Below are 24,836 nucleotides of genomic sequence, written 5' to 3'. Positions count from 1 at the left end.
TAACACGTGGTAACATGCTTTACTCGTACACAAGATACACAGATCAACCGAGACATTCAGGATTGTTCATCTCAACATGTGATCATGTAAATGGAGACAAAACAGCATTACATCACTTATTTTTAAGAACAGGACAGGATAAATATATATACAGTAATTGTGCACAAAATTGGTTTCTAAATGTTTATTTGTTCTACTATTAGAAAAAAAAGTCTAAATTGATGCTTACTCTTTCTAAAGATTGATTATAAACAAATAAATGCAAATAATAAAATTAATGAAATAATTATACATACAGAATTTAAAAGCAATGTCTAAAATCGTAATAGCTGTCTCATAAAATCGGAATAAAATCAAATCAGAACAATTTTCATCTGATGCTGGGAAAAGAAGTTTTTCCCATTTTTTCCTCTTCATCTGGTTCATCTGCGATTCTCACACCAGTCAGATTTTACCGAACATACAATAGACACCAACCTGGGAGAATAAAGACGAACACCTTCAAGTGCTTCCTCAAGGTCACATGAAACAGGCCACTACAACTTTAAACTGCTGTTGATGCCATGTGACAGGACAGTGTAACACACGCAGAGGAAGGCTGCACACACAAGTTCACAGATACTAATCATTTACTGGTTTTACTGGTATTAAAACTATAGAAAACCCTCGACAGTTGTGAGAGTAAGCCATCCTTTGCATCCAGACAGAAAGGGCAATTTTGCCTGCAATGCAACTTAAAATGAATGTTAGAGTTTAAAATGTCAAATACTATCATTAATGCAGTCATTAAAAAAAGAAAAAAAAAGTTTGGGCCTTCATGGTCTAGTTGTAATCATTCACACATCACCACTCTGTTCTCCAGACGAGAACGCTCGGCCTCGAACACCAGCCTGTGACTCGCCAGCGTTTCCTTCGGACCGGACTGGACCAGCACTGGGTCTCCGTTCTACAGCGATGAAACACAAGACCATACGTTATTTTAAAAATAAGTGGGGAAAAGTTGTGTGGCTGAATTTAGGGAGGTTTAAACATTAAATTGTACCGTATTTATTTATCACTGGGCCACTAGCTATGGGTATATGTGTACATATAACTTGAACACAAAACTCTCTTAACTGAATACTTTTAAACTTAATTAAAATACCTTTTGTGATACTGTTTACTATACACTTGATATACCCAAGATACCTCTTACATAAAATTCACTCTCCATGTACAGTATATAGATGGGTCCAAAAGTCTTGGCATTTGACATTTTTCCAATCTTAAACTGGAAATAAACAGAAACTGTAAGACATTTGTACAAAGAGGAAATATGCAACATCTGGACTGTCCACTATATTTCACAATTCAAGATGTTGCGCAATCTCTAGGCAACTCTATAAACAGAAGCAAACATGTGATGCTGACCGTACATGTATTGACACCGTACAGAAGGTCAGAGTTTTCATGTTCAGAAGACACTCAGATGAATTCAATCAAACAGAAAGGTCCGAGTACCAAGAATCTCTGAAATTCTAAGATTCTACTTTTCACTGAAGGTATTGCTGATATTGTTTAAATCACATGAATAGCCTTGTGTTCAAGTGAAAAACAGAAGGATTTTCACCGAGAGACTCTCTCTATATATATATTCAGAAGTTTGCACTTGAAAAATCCCTTTGACCTGTTCATACCTTGCATTCACTGTCTGCGTACCTATTGTCTGTCTGTCTTTTGTCTGCTGCCACAGCTGTCTCTGTCTACTGTTCCTCACCAGAGAGCTGGCATGATATTGTATTTTATACTGCACTGAACTCTTGTTTAATGACAATACAGTTGAAATGAATGATTTTACATCATTACATCACAGGGCAATGAAACAATACCTTTAGACAAACAACAGCAATTTAAACATTATCAATTATTCAAACACTTTACATATAGAGCTGATTTATTAGGATCTAGAAGCAGATCTAGATTCAAGGACAATCCCAGGTTTATATTAATGTGCTTGGTTCAATATATTCTCATTTCTGTAGTAAAACAGAGAATTTAGGAATGAAAATTGAGAGTTATTGTTGATATGGTGAAACTTTCTGTGAGGAGATTATTATATATTATTATCACTGTCTGTGTTCTGTAACAGTCCAAGGTAAAGTTTTTATAGTCTTTAAGAACAGAGGGCTTTGTGGTTTCTGTTTAAGAGGAAAAGGTGCCATTTTGTCCTATTAACTTCAAGAAAGAGGGAAAAAACGAGAGACTTGTGAGAGAATTACTACTTCCTATCACAAAATGATAACAGGAAATTTTATAGATTTCACAGCATTAAACCGAACTAGAACAGAAATGAAACTTCAGGAAAGATGTCTTTTGTGTTTCTTTCTTTAGTTAACTGTGAAAAGCTGTGAGAGAAGGACTGTTTATAACATGACGAGTTAACTAACTAAATTGTCCACAACATTTAATGTAACTATTTGACCACAGTTAAGATATAGATTTTTTATTTTTTAATTGCCTGATCCAAAAAATTGTAATTGTAGCTGTGGTAGAAGAGGAATAAAGTGTTTCAGAATGTGTTGTTAATGGATTGACCACACTCTCCTTTTCCTTGCTAGTCTGGTCATGTTTTATTCCTTACATAAATGACAGCAGACCATACTGTGTTGTCCAGAAACAGGAAGTGATATAAGAAACTAACCGCCACAGCTGAAACGAAGGTGTCAACGAGATGATAATCTGCAACGCCGTGACCACCTTTGCTGAAGCTCCCCGGTACAGTCATGTCCACTGTGTGCTTTGTGGATACCTGAGTGAGAAAGTCGAATACTTGGATCTCCTGGCCGTTGTAGGTCAGCTCCCCCTGGAGAATATATTCAGAGAAAATAACGTCAAAAAACACTAGGATAGGCTCGGGGTCCATCGAGACCCTGATCCGAAATGAATGACTCAAAAACCAATAAAAATGGATTAGTGGCATAGAACATACTAATGTCTTACCTTACTGCCATAGACACTGGTTCTGCGCTGACACACCTCTTCTGTAAATGCCACCATGCTAAAAGAAGCAGTGAGGCCTCCTTCAAATTCCATGTTAACAACCTAAATAGAGAAAGAGGGTTTTGGCCTGGCACCTTGAGCTGACATTTGTTAAAGGATATTGTATAATTTCTGGAAATATGACCAGTTTTAAAGATTACCTGATTTGAGCACACGTCGTTGTCACACTCATAGACACAGCGACCGTATGGACCTGTTTTCAAGGCCTCGGTTACTGACTCGATATCAGAGACGGAACTGCCGCATATAACCGACACCGGCCATCTCACCCATCCCTAGAACACACAAAGCACCAAAATGTTAGTCTGTTCTTCTTTAATCAAACTCAATATAGTATGTAGATAGAACAGAGCATTCAGTTTCAGGGCCAGGGAAAAGGAAAAATGCAACTTTACCTTTCTGACTCTGTCCAGGTAGATTTTCTTCGCCGAATACGCACAGTCTGTCTCTACAGAACAGTCCAAGCAACGATTCGCTGCTCCTGGTGGCTAAATACACAGACTCATTATTTCAGATATTTCAGCCACATTATCAGTGGACTGCAACCACAGATTTTGGTGAAGAAGGCTGACAACAGCAAGGATATACCCTCAAACTAAACGGTCATCTCACAGGGCATATGCTAAAGAATGAATTTTTTATACAACCAAGTAATGGACAGTTGAGAGTCAACAACATGCAGTCATGCAGCACACAGTATAGAAGATCAGATATCAGAGATGATCTTTCAGTAAAATTTCAATTTTAGATAAATCTAAAAAAAAAAAAAAAAAAGCACCAAAAATACCTGAAAGTAGGACAATAAAATTGGGCATATAAAAGGGAAACATCTTCTATTCATCAGATAATATGTGGGGAAAGAAGTATTTCACATATTTCTGGTGTCTGGACGTTATCCACTCCATAATCCTTTTCCCATTAAGTCTTACAAAAGAAATTATTCTGGACATCATAGATAGAGTTTCTGCACTTGTTAGATTTACCTTAGATTATTAGTTAGAACACAAGTTCTAGGAAGCTGCAGAGTATTTTTTAAAATAGCCCAATCTTCTGTCATTTACTCTCACATATTCTGCTCTTCCTTTACTAAAAATGTTAATAGAGTGAGCATTGGGAGGGAAAAAGATCTACCTGCCTCTCTCTCTTTAAAACCTTCTGCAATTCTTCATCACTTGGTGTAAAAATAATTCCTTGGAGCGAAGTGGGGCGGAGAAATGAGCAAGAAAACAGAAAACAAACCTTCTCAAAAATAACAGTGCTAAATCCCTGGTCACCCAAATGGGACAATTAGTATTTTTAAACATCATTTAAATGCATGGAGTTGTGATATAAATGCTCTGCCCCACTTGCCCCATGAGCCACCACTGCACTTCACACGTTTAATTATAAAATAAAGTTATTCAGTTTAAACAAACCTTGTTTTCTTTTCGGAAATGGCTGAGAGATCCAAATGATGAAACTTTTATACACCTGTAAATCATACAACGACAAATTCATTAAAATGAAATGTTTTTTTTTCTTCAGAACTGTAAAAATCTCTTTAAAATCTCTCTTGGGCATGGGTATTTTTAAAAGAAAGCAATTAAACATTTGTTGTATTTATATTCCAAACCTGCGTCCTCCAGCCCAGTGATGGATCAAGTCCACGTCATGGCAGGATTTAGCTAAAAGAGCAAAAGAGCTTTCTGCCTCATTTCTCCAATTTCCTCTCACAAAGGAGTGAGCGAAGTGATAAAAGCCCACCTGAAAAAAAAAAACACCAAGATCATTCACATTAATATAAATTAACCTGGATTATGTAAGATTAGTACTAGTATTAGAATTAATCTTACTGGTTCAAAGTGTTGAATATGAATGACGTCCCCGATGGCTCCACTGTCGATGAGCACCTGAAACATGAAGGGAACTCTTTATGATGTTTACTTGGTCTCACTGTGGTAACAGATATCTCTCTTAGAGTCACCCATTCACAGTGAAGACAGTGAAGAAACTGAAATAAAATGGATTTACTTTGATTTTTCTGATGAACGGGTCGTATCGGAGAACATGGCACACTGTTAGCATTACGCCACTTTGAACGCAAGTCTCTGCAATCTCTGTGCAGTCCTCTAGAGTCACCTGGACACAGGAATAAAAATTAAGGTATGGTCATTTTTTTATTGGTCAAAATGTGATGATATACAAAGTACGTAGTAAATGTGTACAGGTATACTGAACAAACATCCAAATGTCTGAGATCACATCGAAAATCCTCATCGTGATCAAATAAGTGTCCTTATTATTATTTATATTAAACAAGTCATTCCACTTCCTGCACTTTTATAGTGTAAGGTTTAAATTGTCTAATTTTATAATGTTGAGAGTTTTTAGCTGCCTTCTGGAGCGACTTACAGAAGTGCTTTTAAGACTTAAAAACAAATTCTAATGATGACTGGATGATTTCTTGCTGTTTAAAGACGTTTAAAGACCTGTAGGACTTTTTTTGAAATCAGATGAAATCTGGCTTATAAATCAGTTATAAATCATCTTTGAACGCTGGACAGCACTGTGAGCATCTGTAAACATCTGTAAACATCTGTAAACTAGCGCTTTCCCTGTGTGATGTGCTCGGTGTGAGTGATCACTTAGGTATAGTGTAGTTTTTTCTTCTGTGTTTTAATGATTGTCTCATCATCTCTTCACCTAACTCACATCGAATTCACATTTTCTGTCATTTTTCTCTAGTTTTTCACCTTTTCTGCTGCTCTTAAATGGCAAAATATTTTTTATTGGCATAGATGGAGTTTATCCCTTGAGACTTAAAGCACAAGGTGGGGGACACCCTGGACCGGGTGCCAGCCTACTGCAGGGTACAATCTCTCTCTCTCTCTCTCTCACACACACACACACACACACACTCTGTGGGCAATAGGTCATGCCACTTGAACCCCCAACAGCCTGCTAAACACTCAGACACCACACACTCTCTTACAAACACTACAGGCATTAAAAGTCCAGAAAGAAAGCAGTAGAGCATCAGAAATCTGCTGCAATAGGATTCAAACAGTCAGCATTACTACTGAATGGTATTCCCATCACCAATGTGTGACAGGATTTTAACTTAGAAGCTTCGCAATTCAAAAAAATAAATTCATTAAGCAGGAGTGAACACACTTACTGCCATTGGTTTCTCCAAGAGTATATGATAACCCTTCCTCGCCAAAACAACCGCTGGTTCCTGCAAGACAAACATCATCTTCATAGTCACACTACACTACAGTCAACACTGAAGGTCTGGACTAGCCAGTCCGAGCATGGTCATGGTCATCTTTTAGAAGAATGCCATACCTTTAGGACAGTTCCAAAAACCTGTAGAATCAAGGCCAAGTATTGATATGAATGATCACATCAGAGAGTTCACAAACCTTATGAAGGCGATCAGGAGTGCAGATAAATACTGCATCTGCAAACTTCTCCCTTTCTGCTACACAATGCCAATCTATGAAATAATGAAACAGGTTTATAATCAGCGCATGTTATAGATATATATCTCACACTGTTGTCTAAAAAAATCAACTGTTACCATCAAATACATTTCCTTCAGGCACTTTGTGACGCTCCTGGAGCTTCTTTCGTGCAAAAGGTCTTGGGTCAGCAATTCCAACTACCTAAGGTGAAGATGAAGCAACATCAACAACATCAACAACAAAAGAAAACATAGAGAGTGTTCAGATTGTCCTGTTTCTAGCGACGGCCAAAATCTGTAATCAGGAAAAAACACGTACTTTCAGGCGATCAGGATGGATGGAGGCAAAGTCGGAGTAAGTCTCTCCGCGGCTCCCCGCTCCAACCACGATAACTTTAACAGGTGACGGCATTTTAGCATCAGCCTACTGTGTAGACATAGGAAACCACGTTAACAAGCTACACTATATTTATAAATAAATATACATACTCTTCCTTTGCAATTGGAATGCTCTAGAATGTAAACATATTTAAAAACAGTAAATGTTCACTAATCAATATTTGATATTCCAGATTCTGCACTATTTCTGGTCTCTATTTAAATGTATATGTGTTTTTGTGATATTGACCGTGTTAACTGATTTGTATTAAGGTCAGATTTTACTCATGACTAATCTTCTCCTTTAAAGCATCTGACGGATCTGATCCAAACGGGCCATCAGGTCTTCCCCAAACTCGAGGAGATGATGCCAGCTGGAGTGCACATGATCATTAAAGCAAAAAGTAAATATTTTAAAGACTATTACTTTTAAATCCACTCTCTCTTTTTCCTTCTCTTGGGAAGGTCAAGAGCTTTAGTTAATGTTCACATCACACATGAGACTGAGGAACATGTGATCTCAGTGACCCTGACCATGGCAGTGAAGTCGGTGCCAGATGCATCACTGTGAACAAAGTCTAGAGACTGTTGTGCTGAAAAAAAAGATCAGCAATTCCTCAGTTACTCCAACCGAGAAAACCAACAACCACGCTTCTGAGATCACCCCATACATATAAATATATATAAATATATAAATATATATACATATGTATATATATGTATGTATATATATGTATGTATATATATGTATGTATATATATATACACACTATATTGCCAAAAGTATTCTCTCACCTGCCTTGACTCGCATATGAACTTAAGTGACATCCCATTCCTAATCCATAGGGTTCAATATGACGTCGGTCCACCCTTTGCAGCTATAACAGCTTCAACTCTTCTGGGAAGGCTGTCCACAAGGTTTAGGAGTGTGTTTATGGGAATTTTTGACCATTCTTCCGGAAGTGCATTTGTGAGGTCACACACTGATGTTGGACGAGAAGGTCTGGCTCTCAGTCTCCGCTCTAATTCATCCCAAAGGTGTTCTATGGGGTTGAGGTCAGGACTCTGTGCAGGCCAGTCAAGTTCCTCCACACCAGACTCTGTCATCCATGTCTTTATGGACCTTGCTTTGGTCACTGGTGCACAGTCATGTTGGAAGAGGAAGGGGCCAGCTCCAAACTGTTCCCACAAAGTTGGGAGCATGGAATTGTCCAAAATGTCTTGGTATGCTGAAGCATTCAGAGTTCCTTTCACTGGAACTAAGGGGCCAAGCCCAGCTCCTGAAAAACAACCCCACACCATAATCCCCCCTCCACCAAACTTTACACTTGGCACAATGCAGTCAGACAAGTACCGTTCTCCTGGCAACCGCCAAACCCAGACTCGTCCATCAGATTGCCAGATGGAGAAGCGCGATTCGTCCCTCCAGAGAACGCGTCTCCACTGCTCTAGAGTCCAGTGGCGGCGTGCTTTACACCACTGCATCCGACGCTTTGCATTGCACTTGGTGATGTATGGCTTGGATGCAGCTGCTCGGCCATGGAAACCCATTCCATGAAGCTCTCTGCGCACTGTTCTTGAGCTCATCTGAAGGCCACATGAAGTTTGGAGGTCTGTAGCGATGGACTCTGCAGAAAGTTGGCGACCTCTTCGCACTATGCGCCTCAGCATCCGCTGACCCCGCTCCGTCAGTTTACGTGGCCTACCACTTCGTGGCTGAGTTGCTGTCGTTCCCAAACACTTCCACGTTCTTATAATACAGCTGACAGTTGACTGTGGAATATTTAGGAGCGAGGAAATTTCACGACTGGATTTGTTGCACAGGTGGCATCCTATCACAGTTCCACGCTGGAATTCACTGAGCTCCTGAGAGCGACCCATTCTTTCACAAATGTTTGTAAAAACAGTCTGCATGCCTAGGTGCTTGATTTTATACACCTGTGGCCATGGAAGTGATTGGAACACCTGATTCTGATTATTTGGATGGGTGAGCGAATACTTTTGGCAATATAGTGTATATATTGTTATAGATGTTACTTTAGTATCTATTATTTAGTCTCATATGTCTTATCTATTATTTGTCTTACAACTGCATAAACATTTTTATTGACACTATTTCTACACAAATTATTCTTACTATGTAAACTGTTGAATTGGTCAATCTCAGTGAGATAAATGAGTGAATCAGTGAGGAGTAAGGTGACATTCAGTGGGTCACTGCGTGGACCTGTCCATCCTACAGCCGCTCTATAATCTGATGAAACAGAAAGATCTCCAGATCTCTACTGACCCCCCTGCGCGACATTACTGACCCACCTGAGCGACATTACTGACCTCCCTGAGCGACATTACTGACCCACCTGAGCAGCATTACTGACCCACCTGAGCAGCATTACTGACCCACCTGAGCAGCATTACTGACCCACCTGAGCAGCATTACTGACCCACCTGAGCAGCATTACTGACCCACCTGAGCGGCATTACTGACCCACCTGAGCGGCATTACTGAACCACCTGCACGACATTACTGACCCACCTGAGTGACATTATTGAACCACCTGCACGACATTACTGACCCCCCGCGCGACATTACTGACCCCCCGAGCGACATTACTGACCTCCCTGCACGACATTACTGACCCCCCTGAGCGACATTACTGACCCCCCTGAGCGACATTACTGACCCCCCTGAGCGACATTACTGAACCACCTACGCGACATTACTGACCCCCCTGCGCGACATTACTGAACCACCTACGCGACATTACTGACCCCCCTGAGCGACATTACTGACCCACCTGAGCGACATTACTGAACCACCTACGCGACATTACTGAACCACCTACGCGACATTACTGACCCCCCTGCGCGACATTACTGAACCACCTACGCGACATTACTGACCCCCCTGAGCGACATTACTGACCCCCCTGAGCGACATTACTGACCCCCCTGAGCGACATTACTGAACCACCTGAGCGACATTACTGAACCACCTGAGCGACATTACTGAACCACCTACGCGACATTACTGACCCCCCTGAGCGACATTACTGACCCCCCTGAGCGACATTACTGACCCCCCTGAGCGACATTACTGAACCACCTGAGCGACATTACTGAACCACCTGAGCGACATTACTGAACCACCTGAGCGACATTACTGAACCACCTACGCGACATTACTGACCCCCCTGAGCGACATTACTGACCCCCCTGAGCGACATTACTGAACCACCTGAGCGACATTACTGAACCACCTGAGCGACATTACTGAACCACCTGAGCGACATTACTGAACCACCTGAGCGACATTACTGAACCACCTGCGCGACATTACTGAACCACCTGCGCGACATTACTGAACCACCTGAGCGACATTACTGAACCACCTGAGCGACATTACTGAACCACCTGAGCGACATTACTGAACCACCTGAGCGACATTACTGAACCACCTGAGCGACATTACTGACCCCCCTGAGCGACATTACTGACCCACCTGAGCGACATTACTGACCCCCCTGAGCGACATTACTGAACCACCTGAGCGACATTACTGACCCACCTGAGCGACATTACTGACCCCCCTGAGCGACATTACTGACCCACCTGAGCGACATTACTGAACCACCTGAGCGACATTACTGAACCACCTGAGCGACATTACTGACCCACCTGAGCGACATTACTGACCCCCCTGAGCGACATTACTGACCCACCTGAGCGACATTACTGAACCACCTGAGCGACATTACTGACCCACCTGAGCGACATTACTGACCCACCTGAGCGACATTACTGACCCACCTGAGCGACATTACTGAACCACCTGAGCGACATTACTGACCCCCCTGAGCGACATTACTGACCCACCTGAGCGACATTACTGACCCACCTGAGCGACATTACTGACCCACCTGAGCGACATTACTGACCCCCCTGAGCGACATTACTGACCCCCCTGAGCGACATTACTGAACCACCTGAGCGACATTACTGACCCCCCTGAGCGACATTACTGACCCCCCTGAGCGACATTACTGACCCACCTGAGCGACATTACTGACCCCCCTGCGCGACATTACTGACCCCCCTGAGCGACATTACTGAACCACCTGAGCAGCATTACTGACCCACCTGAGCAGCATTACTGAACCACCTGAGCGACATTACTGACCCACCTGAGCGACATTACTGACCCACCTGAGCGACATTACTGACCCACCTGAGCGACATTACTGACCCACCTGAGCGACATTACTGACCCACCTGAGCGACATTACTGACCCACCTGAGCGACATTACTGACCCCCCTGCGCGACATTACTGACCCCCCTGAGCGACATTACTGACCCCCCTGAGCGACATTACTGAACCACCTGCGCGACATTACTGAACCACCTGAGCGACATTACTGACCTCCCTGAGCGACATTACTGACCCACCTGAGCAGCATTACTGACCCACCTGAGCAGCATTACTGACCCACCTGAGCGGCATTACTGACCCACCTGAGCGGCATTACTGACCCACCTGAGCGGCATTACTGACCCACCTGAGCGGCATTACTGACCCACCTGAGCGGCATTACTGAACCACCTGCACGACATTACTGACCCACCTGAGTGACATTATTGAACCACCTGCACGACATTACTGACCCCCCGCGCGACATTACTGACCCCCCGCGCGACATTACTGACCCCCCGAGCGACATTACTGACCTCCCTGCACGACATTACTGACCCCCCTGAGCGACATTACTGACCCCCCAGAGCGACATTACTGAACCACCTACGCGACATTACTGACCCCCCTGCGCGACATTACTGAACCACCTACGCGACATTACTGACCCCCCTGAGCGACATTACTGACCCCCCTGAGCGACATTACTGACCCCCCTGAGCGACATTACTGACCCCCCTGCAGGATATTACAGTCAGTGTAAGGTGTGTTTGCTCACCTGTCGTGGTAGCAGCAGCTTCTTACTGTGAAGCTTCCAGTTAAACTCAGCGTGTGTGTGTGTGTGTGTGTGTGTGTGTGTGTCTTCATAAATCATTTACACTCGAGATTTTTAGCCCAGATCTCGTGAACAAAGGTTTCGGATAGAAATCGCGAAGACATTCCTCCCCTTCAGCAGATGTGGCTGTCTAAATACCGAAAAGCCTCTCGGGATAGACAGTGCACTATAAACTGTTCCCGGAACATACTGCTAGTTCACTACATTTTAGTGCACCTAAATAGTCCTCAGGAATTCGATTGGGATTCTGCCCAGAGGGCCGGCACTTCCTCGGTGACGTCACATCACGTGACAGCTTGAGCGAGGACAAGGATAATAGTGTTTATTATAAAAATATACAGTTATAAGATGAAGGAAATTGCATTAAATAAACACTAAATTACATGTGCTACAGCTTAGAAAAGCAGATATTTTAATGACTATAATAATATGCAATACATGTAAAAATAATTATATCCAGTAAAATATAATCTTCAATAAACTGCCACAATAGCCCTGGTCATTTTATTATTTTTCTTTATCTTTCTTCGGTCTTTATATTGTAATCACAGCAGTATTTTATCAAGTACATATAGGTGTAATTACTAATTAAAGGACATTATTGATTATACAGTAGATTTACACATGGCGTGTATGTTCATCCCGTTCAGTTCATTTTGACTTCCTGTGTGTTGTGTAGCAGAGAGAGAGAGAAATGTATAATAAACTACTGTAATATGGTGAGGATTTAACTGGACGTAGCAGAGTCCTTTTTATATATTCCAGTTTAATGAACGTTACCTGTTCACACGAGACAGGAATCGCAATAATATTAATATCAGGACTCATATTCTACAGTATTTGTCAGTAATGAACAGTTTTATATTAGTAGAAAGCACTCGCGTGAACAGATGAGGCAGTGGACAGGCGAAAGGAGCAGATTCTCAGTCGAAGGAACCGATTCCCATGACGAAGTGAGCCGATTCATCTGACTCACACTGGAAAGAGTCCAGAGTAATGCGTGTGTATGTGTGAGAAACCATTGGGTATTTATGTTAATGTCACTCACAAAATATTAGTTTTGTCACTGTTGATTATTTTCCGTCTACACAAGCTCATTAATAAATATCCGAGTTATTCTGTAATGAATCTGTTCAGGCAGGGTCTGTCTCACTTGGTCTAGGGTTCTAGACCGCAAGGAATTCTGGGAACAGATCCTCTGCAGCAATGGCTGTCTTTCTAGCTAGGTTATTTATCTCTTTATATTTATTATGTTTTGCTGGGGCCGTTTTCGAAGACCAAGTGGGAAAATTTGATTGGTATGTATATGCTATCAACACGTCGATGTTGCTGGTGTTTTTACAATTCTTATTTGTGCTTTGCTGAGAACGGTTTAAATTACCGGTTCTTGAGACAAGCTAATTGCTAGCCAGCTAATGAGAATGAGGCGTTATTCTTCCCACCCGTTTTCGAAATATTTGCGTCTTCAGCTGCGCGTTGATTCGGAGTTCCTGTTCGCTGATTGGTGCGCACTTGCCGTGAGGGCGGGCGGCTAGCCAATCTCGGTGCAGGAGGCCGGAATTGACACGAAACGGGTGGGAAGAATAGACTGCGAGCGTGCGCGGTGCCACCTGCTAAAATCATATTTTAATGCTTTAACATCATGATCCCATTGCTGCGCGTGCGTGTTCGGTTATAATGACCTCAGGAATAGATATGAGTGGAAACACGGTTTTTTCGGAGTGTGTCTGCACTAACAGAAGGATGAACCGATCCCCATTTTTACATTTACGATACGATTCCAATTCAGTCAGCATCAGATATGTCAATGGAAAGGCTCAGCTGTGTCCTTTACCTGGTCAGGTGTTTCAGAGAGATAGCTTTACATCATCTGCCACTGCTGAAAGATTTTAATGTGCTTTAAGGATCACAGATACATTACTGAATCTCAGCAGCATCAGGAAAAATATGTCTATCTATCTATCTATCTATCTATCTATCTATCTATCTATCTATCTATCTTTGTACTCCCTCACTCTTCTATCTTCTTTCAGGAGACAGCAGTTTGTTGGTGCTGTGCGTTTCGCTCTCTTTGATCCCAGTCATTCCCAGGCATCTAAAAAGCTCCTGGTTGCAACAGAAAAGAATATTTTTGCCTCCATGAATTCCAGAACCGGAGAGATTTGTAAGTATTCTTTCCTTATGTGCCTAATGTGTAGAAAACGAAAAAATCCACTAACTAATCCAAATTTCAATGAAATATATTTTTATCATTTGCTATCAGTCCCACTGAAATATATAATTAGAGGCTGAAGGATTAGTTCCTGTATTTATATTCTAGCCGTGAGACTTCGGAAAGTATGACGTTGTTTCCAGGAAGCAAACAGTCAGTGCTCCCTTGTTTTCATGGTGTTTGTAGAATTGTTTAGGGAGCACTTTTTTGCCCTGACTGCTGAACTAGGGAGCAAATCATCGCATTCTGTATTTATTTACATTTTACACAACCTTCTTTGAAATCATTAGTAAGAGTATGTAAGAGTCTTAAATGGGGTCAGTACAGAATGGTAACTGGTCAGTGTTGTAACTGAAGCCCTGTTTCCGATTGCAGTCTGGAGACATGTGGACCAGCTGGGACCAGAGGGACACATAGACATGCTTCTGGTTCATGGGCAAGGTAATGCTGAGTCTGTGTGAATCATGTCATTTAGACAACCCTTCTGAACATACTGTCCTAATACTTTGTGTACTCTCTCAATCTCTCTCTCTCTCTCTCTCTCTCTCTCTCTCTCTCAGATGCTGTTGTTGTTGTTGGGAACGGCCGTCTTCTGCGCTCCTGGGAGAGCAACATTGGTGGCCTGAACTGGGAGACAGTGCTCGATACTGGAAGGTTTGTCTTTTAGTGAAGGTTCAGACTGCAGCAGCACTGCTCCAAATCGAGTGTAGAGTAACAGTGCCCCTTTTTCACTTCAGCTTCCAGTCTGCTGCTTTGCTCGGAGTGCAGGATCTGGTGAAGTATGTGGCAGTGCTTAAGAAATCTGCCATCTCTCTGCATTACCTCTCTAATGGTCATCAGAAATGGGTAGAAAACCTCCCAGACAGGTAAAACCAAGGCTTTTTACCAATTTTTTGTTTTTATAATATAATTTTATTTATAAGCTTGTGTAGACATACATAATTACTGATTCTGGTTCAGCACTGTCGGGGGGAAATGGTTGGGTTTTTTGTTTTATTTTGATATTTTTGCCTTCTGCAGTGACTCCGTTGAGTATCAGATGATCTATTCTGGAGGAAATGGACCGCTCTTCATCCTGGGTGTGGTCCCCAATTCTCACCTTGTCATAATTGAATATAACACTGAAGATGGAGAAATTATGAAACAGGTAAAGATTATGGAACATGTTTATTTTAGTGAATCTGCCTCAGTTTTTGTTTCACTGATGCTGAAAGATGACAGGATGTTCCTGATAATAATGACTTTCCCACCTTCTGCTGCATGCACACTGACAGCAGGCCATATAGGATGTGTCGTGTCCTATATCAAAAAGCATTTAGATGCATCTTCATTTCAAGTCCTGAGATATCTAGAAATGAAATATTATAAAGATTCAAACATGGAGATGAACAAATGTACTTTAAAAAAAAAGCCATTTTAACTTTTTACCACAAGCCAAAATATTGACTTTACTCCTGTTTTGAGGTGTTTTTGTTTTTCAGCATTGAATTTCTTTGTCATGTCGTGTTCTGTAGTGGTGATTAATGTCTCATATGAAAGCAGACACTCGGGAATTTGTAGTTTCTTAATTTCATTTTTTTTCCTAGCCTACTATGGGCAATAGATTCATAGAAAAAAAGGTTCAATTTTTTCCAAAAATGCTTATCTTGGAAGTGAATGGTGATATTGAACCCATTTCTGCTCCCTGAGATTCTAACTAATCTAATTCTGGTTTTTCTTTTTCTTTTTTTTTTAGCTTCTTTTTATCAACTATTTGTGGATATTTTTATTTATTCCGTTTAATTTATTTATTATTTATTTAGTGTTGCATCATTGTTCACAGCTGGAATATCAAAAAGTAACGAGATAAATAGTAGAATTGTACTGAAGGCGATGTAAATGTTAAAAATAAAAATCCTCCTCCAGTGTTTTGGTTCAGAATGTGGAGAAGTCGTCAAACTAAAGAGAGAAAACTTGTGAGATTTTTAAAACTCCAAAATATATAGCAAGAGAAGATCTGGGAAGTGGAATGTAGATTATTAAAAATATTACTCTGGTTCTTTTTATTATTAATATCTTAACATGCATGTATTGACCAAATTTGCTACTTGCAGTATTTACTCTAAAACACGGTCATGTTGGTTTTATAATTTCAGAGTAAAGCCATCTAACTTTAACGTGACATATAGAGTATCTCTTTAGATTTGTTTTTATCTGAAGTTATTTCACAGACATCATCATCAGTGGAAATGTCCATCTTTTCTGTTGTCCTCAGAGATCAGTAGATGCTCCATGGCTGAGCGGCTTACAGTCCAGTTGTGTGGTGGTCGGCGCTGGAATGCTTCTGTGTGTTGACCCGAGCACAGAGTCCATGTACACCTTGCCGCTGCAGTCTGAGGAACAGCCGAAAGCGACCCAGATCCCGCTCCAGGTGTCACTTTATTCACCACGGGTCTCTCTGTAACACTGCTACTGTTCTGCTGTGTGTGTGTGTGGAGAATTTTATGATGTTTCTCTTTCCAGACTGTGGGCCTAGAGGTGGCTTCAGGGTTTCAGCCACGTTTAATCTCCACTCAGCCTCACCCTGCCCGTCCTCCTCTGCCCGAATTCTTCCTGCAGCTCGGACCGGGTCACCACACCCTGCTGCGGCTGAACGATGGCACCGTTACTCTTCTCAGAGACTTTAACCCAGTGCGCAGATTACATTTAAATTCGGTTCATTCCATTATTCCACACTCTAACTGTTCAGTTAGCTTAACTGTTTAATTTCCTTTCCTCCAGTCATATCTGGTTTCTTTTGCGAATACTGGGGAAAAGACAGTCGCTGCTGTTATGTCACCGAAAAATGAAACTGTAAGTATAGCATCAAGAAATGGATCATTTTATTATAGCACTTTCTGTAACATGTTTTTTTTATTTATTTATTTTTATGTCTATTTCAAGGCATGCACTATCAACCTGTACAGCGCTGATGCAGGCAGGAGGCTCCTTGATACCTCAGTCACCTACTTACTGGATCCTAATGGAGGAAAGCCAGCTAGGGTACATGTTTCCAAATGCAGTTTTAGGACTTAAGTAAATAATATTGAAGTGCAAAGCTAAGCTAAATTTACATTCTTCCTCCAGTTATATGTCAATGCCTTCCTGAAGAAAGATGACTCTGTGGGCTACAGGGTGATGGTACAAACCGAAGATCTTGTGCTGACTTTCCTGCAGCAGCCTGGTACGAATGCATAGAATCTTTTTGCACGGGATCGTGAAATGATCTCACGCCGTATCAGAATGATTTTCTCATCAACACCAGTTTAAGTTGAAGTCATTTAAACAGCAGAGATTCTATAACATAATAATATATCAATGACAGGGTGCTGCGATGTGACCCGACATGAAGATGCTGCGTTCACCTTAAAGTCGATGACAGCACACACTCCACATACACCACGTGTCCACATGAGTACAGCGGTCACTGAACATAATTACATGTGTGGCAGAAGTTTAAAAGACGAAGTATTTTTTCACAGAACAAGCACGAAATACTCTACATTGCATCACATGACATTGCAAAAAGCAGCAGCAAAATCCAGTGTTTTTCACAACAATTAAAAAAACTAAAATCCTGAAGGGACCGTGTGTGTGTTTTGTTTTTGTTTTTTTTTTGTAATCACACCATGGGTTCCTCTGGAACATTTACAGTACATTGGTTCATTACACCTTAGATAATTTGTGTAACTGGAATATAGGTCAAATTGTTTTGTCCAAGCAGTGGAGGTTGTACTCTAAATGAAAGGAAAACCAAACAATCCATCACACTTCCACTGTGCAGGCCGTGTAGTGTGGACTAGAGAGGAGGCCCTCGCCGACGTGGTCACTATGGAGATGGTGGACTTGCCGCTTACTGGAACCCAAGCCGAACTGGAGGGCGAATTTGGAAAGAAAGCTGGTAATGTTTAATGTGATGGTGATGATCATATTTTTAACATTTTAAACTTTTGTTCTGGTCAATGTGATCTGGCATGGCGTGTTTCAGAATGTTCGTCTGTTACACTACTAATATTTACGTGTTCTGTTTCTCTTAGTCCAGAAAGCTGCCATGATAACTTGTAAAGATAAAAGTTTGTACAGATTTGTGTAATCTCTTGAATCATTTTGATGTTCATGATGCTGCCTTTTACTTACACTGCTTATCCTGACTAATGCACTAGCCTTTCATCTGTCCAGTGCACTCTTGACTTTTCTTGTACTGTCTTTGTATTTTTTTCTTTCTTTTGCTCTGTCTTTCTGCTGCACTGGATCCAGCTATTCAAGGTAATGTGCTTCTGCTTTTTTTTTCACAACAGTGTGCAATTCATGTGTCTTAATGATTGTCCATCTTTGCTAAACATTAATTGCTGTGTGATTCGGTCAGGCTGAAAGTGTTTTGTCTGTGTGACATGAAGGATGTTGAATGATTCCTGGCAGTATTTAAAGCTTCAGTGACACAGGCAGAATTAAAAGGCCAAGAGTAAACATTTATAATTAAAAATGCATGCTGAACATGATGAAATCTCATGTGATTCATACCCAGACTCTAATCGCTGTCTCTATTATCAGATAAACTCTGAAGGTATCGCAGTGCTCTTGTTCAAGTGACCTGCAGTTTGTTTAATATTGGCCCTAAAGTGCATGAGTAGTGATCTCGGCTTCCGTAAAATGATTTTAATAGAGAAAGAGAAGAAGTTATATGATGAGGTTGCTAGGCTGTGTGTCAAGAACAAAACAATGATCTGTGAAATTGTGAAAAGAAATTTGTGCTACAATATGAGCTCTATATAGTGATTGCTAATATCAAGGGATTTAGACGTGTGTCGTACGGCTTGAACCTCTCCTCCTGTCCGGCTGTATGCGTCGGTTTGCCAACGCTGCTTTACTATGATGTTTGCAGATGGGCTTTTAGCCATGGTTTTAAAGCGACTCTCGTCCCAGCTCATCCTTCTGCAGGCCTGGGTTAGCCATCTGTGGAAGCTCTTCTACGACGCCCGACAGCCTCGCAGCCATGTGAAGAACGAAGTCACTATCGAAACCTTGTCTCGGGACGAGTTCAACCTGCAGAAGATGATGGTGATGGTGACTGCCTCAGGGAAGGTATGATGCTGTGAAGAAGGCACTTTTTTGCATAATAATTGGTTTACAAAAAATTTGTTGTCTGAGATCAACGTTTTCATAGCCTGATGTCTAAAATGAAATTTAAGGATCAAATGAAATGAAGGTTATATTTTGGTGTCTGTTTCTTTAGCTATTTGGCATTGACAGTAAGTCTGGAACCATTTTGTGGAAGCAGTACTTGGAGAATGTCAAGACCAACTCTGTTTTCAAACTGATGGTACAGAGGACAACTGCTCATTTTCCTCACCCACCTCAGTGCACTCTACTCATTAAGGATAAGGTACGGGGTCCTATCTTTAAAATAAAATTAATAATGTCAATTAATATTGTCCCTACCACATATTTGTAAATTTATGCTTTAATGTTTAATTAAAGCAGATTCATATCAATTATAAAATTTGAGAGAAGTAAAATAAATAAATAAAATGCACAGATTCTTGCTAGCCATGTACAGATCCATCACACAGTGAATGTCACGCTTTTACGTTGTTCGATAGCTATGTGACGTCGCTAAACGGACGTGACCCGTAAACGATTTGTCAATTTGTCCCATCCCAACCCTGTCTCCGCCGGTGTAGCTCTCTACAAGGATGTCAAATCTGAAAAGTAGATGGAAAGTAAAAAAGATCTTATCCAGTTACTGTATTGTAAAGTGCAAAACACAATGTTGATGTATTTTTGGTGCAGGAATGTTACTATTTTTCTTTTTGTAGGACACAGGCCTAGGGAGCCTCCATGTCTTTAATCCTATCTTTGGCAAAAAGAGCCATATCAGTGTTCCAGCTTTGTCCAGACCTGTCCTTCAGTCCCTGTTGCTGCCCATTATGGATCAGGACTATTCCAAAGCCCTTCTTCTGATAGATGATCAGTACAAGGTCAGCTTTATCACATGCGTCAAAGGACTTTTCTTTGAAAGGGATTTTTTTAAATGACCTGAAGCTGTCTCTTTGTACACCAGGTCACAGCTTTCCCATCCACTAAGAACGTCTTGCAGCAGCTGCAGGAGATGGCCTCTTCCATTTTCTTCTACCTGGTGGACTCCAGTCAGGGCAAGCTGTCTGGTTTCCGCCTACTTAAAGATCTGTCCACTGAACTCATCTGGGAGGTGGCCATCCCCATGGAGGTGCAGAAAATAGTGGGAGTGAAAGGCAAGCGTGCCAACGAGCATGTCCACTCCCAGGGACGAGTCATGGGGGACCGCAGTGTGCTGTATAAGGTATTCCTGAGCTCATTGTCAAGTACTATAAATACACACTCTCAGGCCTAGTCCACACGAACATGGGTAAAGACGTTTCCTTTTCTTATCCATTTTCATATTTTATAGTGGACAGTAAACTTTTAGGAAACAGACTGCAAATACAGGTTTCAGGTTTCACAACCCCAGTTGTGGATTAACGATTTGGTTCTCAGATATTACATTGTTCAATATATTTTCCCCTCTAGTACCTGAACCCCAACCTGCTTGCAGTGGTAACTGAAAGCACAGACACCCATCCGGAGCGCAGTTTTGTGGGGATATTTCTCATCGATGGCGTTACTGGCCGTATTGTCCATGAAGCCGTGCAGAGGAAGGCACGCGGACCTGTTCACTTCGTGCACTCTGAGAACTGGGTAGTGGTGAGTACACGGCTTACATCCTTCCATCTTTTTTGTTATTAGAATTCTAGTGAACTCTAAACTGTCTGTGTCTGTAAGATATACTCACTGTATCAGTGTATATTAGGAGGGACTTTTTTAATGGTTTTGTGCAGAGGTGGACAAGACATCTGGGCTAAATGAAAGCTTGTATGTTTTTTATGTATGGAGTTGTATGTCTGCTCCTGTCTTATGATTGCTGAGGGTAAAAAGCTTTAAAGTATGAAAAGTGTGTATTAATGCAGATTATGAAAAATTAACATGTATTTGCATCCAGAGAAAGTGTGACTTTATCTAACACATAATATTCATCCTTTCCTGATCATGTCTCTAATGATTGAGCAAATATGGAAGCTCCTTTAAAGGAGTCTTTGGATAACATTTCATATGTATTTAAGTGTTTGTGTCATGTACACACTACACTACTGACTACATATACTGATGCTGCAACACTATCGTGGGTGATGTATTGAATTAAAATAAATAAATGAAAATCTTGCAACTGTAAAATAAACTGCCTGTTGAATGTCTAGGAATTCTTTCTGCCACAAGGCAAGCGTGAATGAAATAACTGATCTATATTGTGCTTGCAGTCGCCCATCCACCCTGACATTCATTAATGCTCTGTGCCGTGCTTGATGCTTGTTTTCTTCTCTAGTATGCGTACTGGAACACTAAGTCTAGGAGGAACGAGTTCTCCGTGCTCGAGCTCTTTGAGGGAATGGAGCTATATAACAGCACGGTGTTCAGCTCTTTGGATAGACCTCACCCACCTCAGGTCCTCCAGCAATCCTACATATTCCCTTCTCCTATAAGCACTCTAGAGGCCACGCTTACCGAGAAGGGCATCACCAGTCGTCACCTACTCGGTCAGTTCAGATCCATTTAATGTAACTACAGAAAACTTCTCGATGTTAATGACCATTTCTGATGATGTTTTTATTTTCCCCCCAAATTCAGTGGGACTCCCATCAGGAAACATCCTGTCTTTACCGAAAATGTTTCTGGACCCGCGGAGACCAGAAGTGGCTTCAGAACAGAGCCGGTCAGCTGTTTACTGTCTTCGAGCGATAGGTATTCCCAGACTATTAATATTTTGTTGTAATTAAGTTTTTTTTTTTCCCCCAGAGAGGAAAATCTAATACCGTATTCTCCTGAAATGCCGATTCGCTCTGAGTGGTTTATTAACTACAACCAAACTGTGTCAAGAGTGAGAGGTATCTACACTGCCCCATCTGGCCTGGAGTCTACATGCCTGGTGAGTAGTTTTATCTTAATGCAAATCGATACACAAAATCATAAAGTTTTTATTCTTGCTAACTTTAAATGATGTTTTGATGTGCTTAGTCAGTATGGTTTTGTATTATACAGTAGAGTGCAGCTGTTTACCATCATGATGAAATAAACTCTTTAAATAGTCTTTATAAAGACTATAAACTCTTTTCATTCCATTTCAGCTCATTTGTATAGTTATCCAATCAGCCAATCGTGTGTCTGCTGAGGTTTTATGTATGAGACTCTTTTCTGCTCACCCCGGTTGTGTAGGTGATTGTGTGTTAGGATATCCTTCCCGTCAGCTCAAACCAATCTGGCATTTTCCTCTGACCTCTCTCTGTTAGATCTTTCCTCTCACTGAACTGTTGCTCTCACAATGTTTTTTTTTTTTTTTTTTTTTTACAACATTCTCTGTGTTCATCATTCTCATGTTTGATGTAAACATTAACTAAAGCTCTTGCCCTGTTTCTGCATTATTCTTTGCATTATGATTAGATAATTGCATGAATGTGTTCCTAATAAAGTGGACACTGGGTGTACTTGTTTATACCAAAGAGATTTTCACAAATGCTCATTTGTTACAAGACACATACCTTGGATTAAACCCACATCTCATGTTTTAAACATCTAGGAATACTTTGGGTTGATTTTTGCTGAGCATTTCTGTGGAATTAAAAGTGATAAAAACTGCAGACTTTTGGTTAAGGGATGCTTCTTCCTTCTAATTCAGTTCTCCATCTCAATTTTCTACCATTACATTTCACAACTTAAGAAAGATTTTCTTCTTTTCTTTCTGTAGGTGGTTGCATATGGCCTTGATATCTACCAGACCAGAGTCTACCCTTCCAAACAATTTGATGTCCTTAAGGATGATTATGATTATGTACTGATCAGTAGTGTACTCCTTGGTCTGTTCTTCGCTACCATGATCAGCAAGCGGCTGGCAGAAGTAAAGTTACTTAATCGTGCGTGGCGATAAACCATGTCTGTTTGGCCTGACAGCTGCACTCTTCACATTGAAGCCATGTGATCGACACCCTGACGGCAGAGGAGCAGCGAATGCCCGTGTTAGACTGCAAGATTACTGTAAGCATTGTGAAACACAGCTGATTGGGCTGATGGCAGATTTTTTTTTTTTTTTTTTAACTTACTGTCTTTAATGCAAGAGAGATATAAATAGTGTTTTCCCCACTCCACTAAGCAGTTCATTATTATATCTTAATTATTTATTGTAAATTTAGACCCTGTGTCTGTGGGATGTTCACATTTCCACTGAAGTCACATTCTTGCAAATTAATTGATATCTCTGTGCTAATGTTAGTCACTTCACATGAAATCTAGCTCTTAACAAATAAAATGAGTTTTAAAGGTAGACACTGCTGTGTATAACGTTAACCAGTAGCCTACGTCTTTCTGATGCTAAGCTACATTCTAATGGTGTGATTTCATTCTAGTCTACCTTTAAACTGATGGTCAAGTACTATAGTATTTTTATTAATGAAAAAGGGCATAAAAGCAGAGGAATCATCAACCCTTTGTTTGAGAAAGTGAAAGAATGAATTAGGAATGCTGAGGTAGTAAATATTTTGCTGTAGGAGTGGGAGTATGATGTGTTTAAAAAAAGAGAGAGAGAAGAAGACAACGAACGAACAGCTATCTGTACTGGATGTTACTTCCTTTCTCTGCAGTTTTTTTTTAAACTTGGATTTGTTGACACCAGGGTCCCCGGTTTGATTCTGGCTCAGGTATCTGTCCACAATGTGAAGTTCTGCATGTTGTCCACATGTGTGCATCAGTTTCTTCTGGGTTTACACACACCTTCCAAATCCATGCTGCTAGGTGGATTGGTTACACTAAAATTGGCCCTAAATGTGAGTGTGTGTGCATGGTGAACTGTGATGGACTGGTGTACCATCCAGAATCACTTCCTGCTTGAAAATCCCCTATCTGCCTCTCACCTCTACTCAATCCTGCAACTCTACCACAGTGAGGTTTATGTGTACAGCCGACTAAACCTAAAGAGTCAGGACATGATACTGACTGATGTGAAACCTTCAACTGCAGTGACTCCCAGGTATCGCTCGGGAGAAACACTTTACTACTTTAAGGTGAGATTGTATATATACAATATATATAAAATAAACAATCATGCTCTGTGTCTTTTTTGTGTCATCACCACAGCTACCTAATTTTCTCCCATTTTTTAATCATTGGCAACCAATAGATCTGAAGTACCAAGAGTGTATGTGTGTTTTCCTGCACTGGATAAAATTGTTCTTTTATTCATGTATTTTTTGTGTGTGTGTAATTTCCAGGACAGAAAGTAAGTTATCCATAACTGTTAATGATAATGAATAAAGTGATCTCAAACACCACCTAGCCTCTTATTACTCTTTATTACACATATATAACATGTTTATAGTTTCCCCCGTTCTTATTTACCAGTTAGTTATTGTAGCCCATCAGTTACTGATCACAGTGTATCGGATCTTCTTCACTATGTTCTTTAAAAAAAATGAAATATATAATTGCTGGCGAGCAGACATTATTATAATTAAAAGAAATAATAAACTATTGGCTCTTAAACATAGCTGACTATTTTTTGTTTAGTAATGTTGCCTCAGGCGACAGAAAGATTTAAACGGTGTGCAAAAAATAAATACTGTACTACTGGCAAATGTTTACTGGTAATATCTTTATATTTAT

General features: G+C 40.9%; 2 protein-coding genes across 3 annotated transcripts; one reads left to right on the top strand and one right to left on the bottom strand.

Annotated features, from left to right (window-relative positions):
- Window positions 1-12,134, bottom strand: zgc:154075 (uncharacterized protein LOC556929 homolog). The gene is made up of 14 exons (XM_058409634.1): window positions 11,831-12,134; window positions 6,804-6,911; window positions 6,602-6,686; window positions 6,444-6,517; window positions 6,197-6,256; window positions 5,050-5,157; window positions 4,872-4,928; window positions 4,652-4,782; window positions 4,455-4,509; window positions 3,435-3,527; window positions 3,180-3,314; window positions 2,980-3,081; window positions 2,681-2,842; window positions 1-946 (listed from the first exon to the last, which is right to left on the bottom strand). The coding sequence occupies exons 2-14, from the start codon at window positions 6,894-6,896 to the stop codon at window positions 833-835; spliced, it is 1,269 nt and encodes a 422-aa protein (XP_058265617.1). The 5' UTR covers window positions 6,897-6,911; window positions 11,831-12,134; the 3' UTR covers window positions 1-832.
- Window positions 12,135-13,029: 895 nt separating this feature from the next.
- Window positions 13,030-24,505, top strand: emc1 (ER membrane protein complex subunit 1). Of its 2 annotated transcripts, XM_058409632.1 has the most exons (21): window positions 13,030-13,185; window positions 13,921-14,051; window positions 14,475-14,540; window positions 14,660-14,753; window positions 14,837-14,965; window positions 15,120-15,246; window positions 16,354-16,509; window positions 16,602-16,769; window positions 16,860-16,931; window positions 17,022-17,120; window positions 17,205-17,301; window positions 17,902-18,018; window positions 19,000-19,199; window positions 19,351-19,500; window positions 19,934-20,095; window positions 20,179-20,436; window positions 20,664-20,837; window positions 21,514-21,724; window positions 21,816-21,900; window positions 21,984-22,113; window positions 22,930-24,505. In XM_058409632.1, the coding sequence occupies exons 1-21, from the start codon at window positions 13,094-13,096 to the stop codon at window positions 23,107-23,109; spliced, it is 2,898 nt and encodes a 965-aa protein (XP_058265615.1). In that variant the 5' UTR covers window positions 13,030-13,093; the 3' UTR covers window positions 23,110-24,505. The 2 variants fall into 2 exon arrangements, with proteins under 2 accessions (XP_058265615.1, XP_058265614.1); XM_058409631.1 differs by having other exon boundaries at window positions 16,860-17,120.
- Window positions 24,506-24,836: the final 331 nt, after the last annotated feature.

This window comes from Hemibagrus wyckioides, linkage group LG15 (assembly GCF_019097595.1).
Source record: "Hemibagrus wyckioides isolate EC202008001 linkage group LG15, SWU_Hwy_1.0, whole genome shotgun sequence".
In the NCBI taxonomy this organism is placed as follows: Eukaryota; Metazoa; Chordata; class Actinopteri; order Siluriformes; family Bagridae; genus Hemibagrus; species Hemibagrus wyckioides.
Note: the sequence above shows the minus strand (reverse complement) of the source record. Positions and strands in the feature narration are given on the sequence as shown.